This window comes from Monoraphidium neglectum (genome assembly GCF_000611645.1).
Source record: "Monoraphidium neglectum strain SAG 48.87 unplaced genomic scaffold scaffold00421, whole genome shotgun sequence".
Lineage (NCBI taxonomy): Eukaryota > Viridiplantae > Chlorophyta > Chlorophyceae > Sphaeropleales > Selenastraceae > Monoraphidium > Monoraphidium neglectum.
This window is the reverse complement of record NW_014013207.1, coordinates 1-6772: the sequence shown is the minus strand read 5'-3', so window position 1 is coordinate 6772 and position 6772 is coordinate 1. Positions and strand designations below refer to the sequence as shown.

Genomic DNA, 6772 nt, shown 5'->3' with positions numbered 1-6772 from the left:
GGGGGGGGGGGGGGGGGCGGCGCGTGCCGCTTCAGGGCAGCGCGTGTCCGGTCTATGCAGTTGGCTTGGCATCGCAGTATGGGGCGGTCATTGCTGCACAGGCCATGACTGATGCAAGCGCACCTTCACCCCTTCGACCCTGCCACCACTCACACCCCCTTTCCCCTGGAAAACCCTGACACCTGCCAGGCTGTGTTCGAGCTAGACCTGGAGAAGCAGCACCTGAGGGAGCGCCTGCTGCAAGCAGAGGCCTTTATGGCCCGCCTAAGGAGGCCGCGCGGCGGAGCGGGCACGGCTGCAGCCCCCCGCCTGCCGGCACAGGCAGAGACACAGCGGCCCCTGCTGCTTACTGCAGGGGCGAGAGCGCCTGCTTTGCCGTGCACACCACCATCGGCGCTGGCGGCGGCGAGAGATGGAGCCGGCGGCGCCAACGCTTCTGATGATGCAGCCACGCCGCTGTTTGACCTGGCGCCGCTGAGTGTGGCGCTGGCGGTGGCGCCAATCTCCCCCGCCATGCAACGCGCGCGCGATGCGCCGGCTGCGGCCTCGCGCTGGGCTGCTGTGCGCGAGGAGCTGGCGCTGGTGGTGGAGGGCCACAAGGGGCTGGCCTCAGGGCTGGCGCGCACCAAGAGCGCACTCTCCGTGCTGGGCCAGAAGCTCGTGGAGGGACAGGCCTCCGAACCAGGGATGGCGGGGCCGGCCGCCGCCGCTACCGCCCTGCCTGCCAGCAGCGCGACGAGCAGCGCCCGCAGCGCAGCCGCGCCATGCGCCCGCGGCGTCGGGAGCGCCCGCAGGCGCTCCGAGGCAGCGGCGCGGCCGGCTGTGGCGGGCGCCGCGGCGGCGGCGGCCGCTGCACGAGCCAAGGCGGGGCAGGGTGCACCCACGGGCTTGCCAGCGCCATCGAGGCCTGGTGCCCGCCAGCTCCCCATTGGGACGTCAGCAATTTGCGGCGGCGGCTCGGCCAGCTCCCACGCTACGCCGCCAGCTGGGCATGTGCATGGGCACAGCGTAGCCATCACGGCCGGCCTGCAGCCAGCGCACAGCCTGGGCGAGCGCCTGGGCGTTCGCCTCGCAACGTCTGTGCTGGCCCGCTCTATGTCTGGGGAGCCGTCCCCTCAGGCACGTGGCAGCAGCGCGCGGCAGCCAGCCGGCCGTGACCTCGCAGCACTGCGACGCAGCGCCGGAGCTCTGACTCTCGGCAGCCGCGTGGCTGCGGGTGCGGGCACTGCCGCCGAAGACGGCACCGCCACAGTGCGCCGCTCCGCGTCGGCGCGCTTGGCCTTAGCCAGCGCCGGCAGCGGGGCGTCACGCAGCGGGATCACTGGCGGCGCCCGCCCAAGCGCCGGTGGCAGCCCCAGCGGTCGTGCGGCTGCGCTGGCCAGCCGCTCTCTTGCCGCCCGGGCCGGCGCTGGCGAGGCTGCGCTGGGGTGGGCGTCAGGAGGGCAGGCGTCTGTGGTGGGCCCCAGGAGCGCAGACAGGGGTTTTGCCTTTGCAGTGAAACCGCCCAGCCGGCCCAGCCCTGCCGGCATCAGCGTCGCCCGCTCACTGGGCGCTGCCAGCGTTACTGCGCCCAAAGGGAGGCAGCAGCAGCACCAGCAGCAGCAGCAGCAGCAGCAGCAGCAGCAGCAGCAGCAGCAGCAGCAGCAGCAGCACCAGCAGCATCAGAAGACGCAAACGCAGCAGCGGCGGCTGCAGCAGAACCAGCAGGTGGCGCAGCAGCAGGTGAAGCAGAAGACACAGCAGCCGGTGGAGCAGCGGCGGCCTGCTGTGGCTTCAAAGCCAAATTCACAGGCCGAGCGGGGGTGCCACGCCCCCAGGGAGCCCGGCGGGTCCCCCCACATCCTGAGCAGCAGGGAGCACTCCCCTGTGCGCAGCTTTGCTGCATCAATGGCCGCGGCTGAGGAGCAGGAGGTGCATGTGCAGGGCAGCGACGAGCAAAACATCCCAGGGGCAGATGCGGCCACCAGAGCCCCGGCAGCAGGTGCTGCTGCTGCTGCTGCTGCTGCAAAAGCTGCGCGTTGCAGTCAGCAAGGGGCTCGGCCGTACTTCCCAGCTGAAGCGGCTGGCGAGGCGCTCCTTGAGCGCATGTGCCCTGCAGGTAGCACCAGCGAGGGCCCCGGCTCCATCAGCTGTGCGGCGGGGCTGCTGGAGGGGGCCTGGGGCGCCGAGTACATCGGCGCAAGTTTCGAGAGTGGCGGGGCCGAGGGCAGGCGCAGGCGGATGCAGGCGGGCCAGGCTGGGATGGAAGGCAACGCTGAGTTGGTGGAGGCTGCGAACAGCGCTGCCTGCAGCAGCGGCGGCGTAAGCAGAGAAGAGACGGCAGCAGCCAAGCCCCATTCGGTGCTGTCCCTGGTGGAGATGTCAGGCGGCGAAGCCGCGGCGGCCGCGCCAGTCGCCGATCTTGCGACAAGGGCGTCATGTGGCATTGTCGGCCCCACGCAGGCGCCCGCAGGAGATGAAATGCTCACGCCGCCGCGTCCCCACCAGGCCCCCCGCCCTCAGCAGCAGCAGCAGCAGAAGCAGCAGCAGCAGCAGCAGCAGCAGCAGCAGCGGGCCAGCAGCAGCGCCATCGACGCCATTGACTGGGGCAGCGTCCTGGGCGTGTTGTCTGGGGGGCCTGCTGTGGCTGCTGGTACTCCCGGGCATGGCATGCTGAGCGCCCAGGCCAGCGGCATGGGAGCGACAACACCCGGTGGCGGCTTTGGCGTGCGCCTCTCCTTCGACGCCAGCCACGGGCAGCAGCCAGACTGGGAGAGCGTGCTGGGCGTTCTGGGCTGTCCAACCCCAGCCGGCGCTGGCGGCGGTGCCACTGCCACAATGGGCGGAGCAGGCGCGGCGCCGTCGCCAACGCTAGCGCTGGCTAGTGCAGCCGCATGCGCCCCTGGCCTGAGCGGGAGCGGGTCCAACGGAGCGGCACCTGTGCGAGAGGGCGGCAGCCTGCCAGGTCTCACTGCTGCCACCCCACCTGGTGGGTGCGTGTTGTCGCCGGCGGCAGGCAGTTGCACCGCGCCAGGCAGCATCAGCCAAGGTGAGAATGCCAATGGGCGCTTGCGACAAACAGCTGCACACTTTGACATATGTTGTGTGGATGACAAGCACGCCGTCTGATGCAATGCTAACAAAAACATCTGTCGGCACCAGCATCCTACCTAGCTCCCCCCTCCCACAGCCACCACCACCCTTACCGCCACCCACAGGTGCTGGTGTGGCGGAGCCAGGCTCCCCCATGGCGGGCGCCAGCCCCCCGTCTGCTGTGGCGTTGGGCGCCCTGGAGGCCATGCTGTTTGGTACGCCCGGAGGGACACCCAACGGCGGGGTGCCCGGCTGCACGACACCCGCGGCGCACCCCACCCCAGCGACAGCCGCGTCGGCTGCAGGTGCCTGGATCCGCGGCGCCAGCGGACGCGAGCTGACGTCCAAGAGTGGGTCAGAGGCGCACTCTGGAGTGGAGGACGACATGGGGGATGGCAACGGCCTTGTGCGGCTGGCAGCGCCCGGCGGCGCGCCTGGGGGCGCTGTGGCCCGGCCGCTGGCGATTCGCACCAGCCGCAGCAAACAGGCGCAAGCGGCCGCCGCGCAGCTCCTGGGCGTGGGAGCTGGCGGCGACGCCAGCGCCGGGTCCTGCTCCCCCTACAAAGAGTTCAACCAGCTGCGCCGTCGCGCCATGGCGCGCGCCGCTGTGGCAGCTGCAGGCGCCCCTGGCGCTGGCCCCAGCCCTCTGGGGGATGATGGTGGCGCAGGCATGGACAGCCCCTGCGTGGCGGGTGCAGCCGCAGCAGCTGCGGCGCAGCTGGCCATGCCTCCCAGGCCCGAGTGCCCCACCCCCGGGTCAGAGTGGAGCCTGGACTCGGGCCGCGCATCGCCCGACACAGCCAGCGTCGGAAGCGTGTCCGGATCCTGCTTGGGCGCCGCCGACGCCGCCATCCCTGCTGGCAGCGCGGCGGCGGCCGCGGTAGCGCCACCTGTGCGCACATCTCGCTTGGGCGGGCCGGCGCTGCCGGCAGGCAGCAGGCGTACGCACCTCGGCTTGTTGGCAGCACCAGCGGCAGCGGCCCCGCGCGAGCTGGCTGGGGATCAATGCGGTCATGGCCTGTCCAGCTGGGCTGCTGCCGCGCGTGACCTGGAGGATGACGGGGACAAGGTGGTGCTTGGGGGGGACGGCGGCGACGGCGACGGCGACGGCGACGTGGAGGAGGGGACAGATGAGGGGGAGGTGACGGCCGGTGGCAGCTTTGAGCCACTCACCGCGGGCGCCCTGCTGGACCGCTCCGCGATGTCGCGGCTGCTGACGCCATCGGTGCAGGTGCAGCTTGTGTTTGGCGCTTGCGAGGAGGAGCAGGAGGAGAAGGACGGCCTTGAGGCGCAGCGGCGCGGGGGACCGGCTGAGGAACCAACGTCGAGCGGCGTCCGCAGCAGTGGCAGCACGGGGTTGACGGCGGCGGAAGCCGTGGCGTGCCAGCCGCTGGACCATGTTGAATCCACCGTGTCTGTGGAGGAGGTGGAGCGCATCTTGCTGATGGGGGATGCAGCCGACAGCGAGTCGAGTGGCAGCAGGCTGCAGCACGCCGCCTCGGGCGGATTGGCGCCGCAGGCCGCGTGGCAGGAAACACAGCTGCACCCAGGTGGCCTTGGGCCGCCAGCGCACGCCGCGGCAGAGCGCTCGGCGAGCCCCCTTCCCGTTGACCTGTCGGGGCTGTTGGCGCAGTACCGCCAGCAGGCGCAGCAGACGGCTGCGGTGCTGAGCGGGATCGCCACCGCCAGCACGCGCCAGGAGGAGGCGCTGCGGCGCTCTGGCCACGCGCAGGGCGAGGGCGGCAGCGGCGAAGGGCGCAGAGGCTGGGTGGCTGCCGAGCTGCCTGTGGCAGATGGCGGGGCCAGACCTGCGAGCAGCACTGCCAGTAGCGAGGGCCGGCCCGCCCTGGAATCCGTCCGCCTGGTGACTGCAGCCACCCAGGTCTCATGCACAGCCGGCAGTCACAGGGCCCTCAGCGACGAGACGCCCTCCCATCAGGCGCAGCACAGCCAGGGCGCAGCAGCTGCGTCCAACGACGGTGCGCCCCTCGCATCCCGCGGCTGTGGTGTGCAGGCGCTGCTGGACCTGGCCGAGTCACTGACACCGCTGCCTGCTCCATGGACGGCGGCTGCAGGCAGGGGAGGCGGCCCTGAGCAGGGTGATGGTGCGGAGGACGATGCGCCGCGGCGGCGGCGCCTGGCTCCGCCACACAGTCACCTGGACGCGCAGTCGTTGCTGCAGCCGGTGCGTTCGCCTGAGAAGGGACGCCCCAGGGCTGCGGGCGCCGGCAGCGACGGCGCCTGTGGCGGCCACAGCGGCAGCGCTGAGGGCAACACTGGCACACTGCTGGGTGGTGCAGGCCGGCAGGCCCCCGCATTGGCTTTTGCACGCGCCTCAGGGCCAGACCAGTCGCGTGGTGTGGGCTCCAACGGGACGTCATGGTGCAGCCCCGCCGGTGGTTGCAGCAGCTTCGGCATTGGGGAGGGTGAGCGCAGGCTGCCCTCCCGTGGGACCCAGACAACGCCCATGCTGGGGCGTGGCGGGGCAGCGGGCGACGACGGCGAGGGCGCAGCCGACGCGCACACCCAGGTCACCCCTGGGCTGAGGGTTTGATTCAGATGTTGTCATTGAAATGGTGGTGGCAATGTGCTGTTGAGACTTTCACAAAGTGCTGGGTGCTCTTGAGACTGTGAACGCGCTGTAAATTTGTACTACCAGCGGTTATGCGGCCAGCGGCAGCACATGTGCGCGTCATATGGAGATCCAGCGCTCTGACATGGCCAGCTGTGTGACGACAACATATGGGCGGATCCGTGTCATTGGGTATGCCCGGGCCCAGGAGTGACGGTGTTGCAGTGTCAGCTCAGGTGCACCTCCACACCGTACTGATGCAGCAAACACCAGCCCGCCGACCACATCGCCAGCTGCAAATGGACCTCGCGTATCATAGAACAGCGTTTAGATTGCATGACCCCCTTTAGGAACGTTTCTATACACGCGTGGTGCACAGCAATCAAATGCGCAGCCTCAAGATTGAGGGGCATGCTGAGCGCGCTGCTGTAGGCCGGCTTGCATATAGGAAGCTGACGTTAATCTACGGCAGGACATGCAGGGACCAGCAACACAGTGCTGCCTCAGCAGTGGGCGGCATACCATCGCGCAATGTGCCGCCTGTGGTGCTTGGCCCATCGCGCGGCGCGTCCAGTGCTTGCCAGGCACAGCCCTCTGGTCAGGATCTCTGGACTCCAGACAGTGGTAAGCACATGGCAGGGACGCATTGCTCATGCATTGTGTTGCGGCTGGTACGGCGACGCCTCACTTCACGTCACCACCCTTGTCCTGCAGGCAGGGACTCAATGGAGGTGGCAGCGCAGCAGCTCTCTGCGTTTTGCGACGCTTTTCCTGAGCTGTCTGACGACCTTCAGGGTGCCCTGGCGATGCGGCTGCCAGGCGTGCTGTCCGCGCCGCATGCCGAGACGCGAGCGCGCCTGGAGCGGGTGGGGGAGCTGGCAGGGCTGGGGCTGGAGGCCACGGCGCGGCTCATGGTGAAGGTGTGTGCGTATGTGTGTGTTTGGTTGTCGGGAAGTTTGAATGCTGGCTGCTGCGCAGGTTTTGCTAGCCCTAGGATAGTGGGTTGGGATGGGTAGGCGGCGTATGAGGCGCCGCTCGACCCCACAGACTGCGGCGCTTTGTGCCGTCCTCGTCCCGAGCTCAGGCCTGAACAGGTGTGCAGCCCCCCCCCCCCGCACTGTTCCCATC

At 69.8% G+C, this 6772-nt stretch overlaps 1 protein-coding gene across 1 annotated transcript; it reads left to right on the top strand.

Annotated features, from left to right (window-relative positions):
• Positions 1-111: 111 nt before the first annotated feature.
• On the top strand, positions 112-6734 carry MNEG_3359 (hypothetical protein; the record flags this gene model as incomplete). The annotated part of the gene is made up of 5 exons (XM_014048159.1): positions 112-2968; positions 3198-5051; positions 5412-5498; positions 6359-6564; positions 6729-6734. The coding sequence occupies 5 exons, from the start codon at positions 112-114 to the stop codon at positions 6732-6734; spliced, it is 5010 nt and encodes a 1669-aa protein (XP_013903613.1).
• Between the last annotated feature and the right edge of the window lie 38 nt (positions 6735-6772).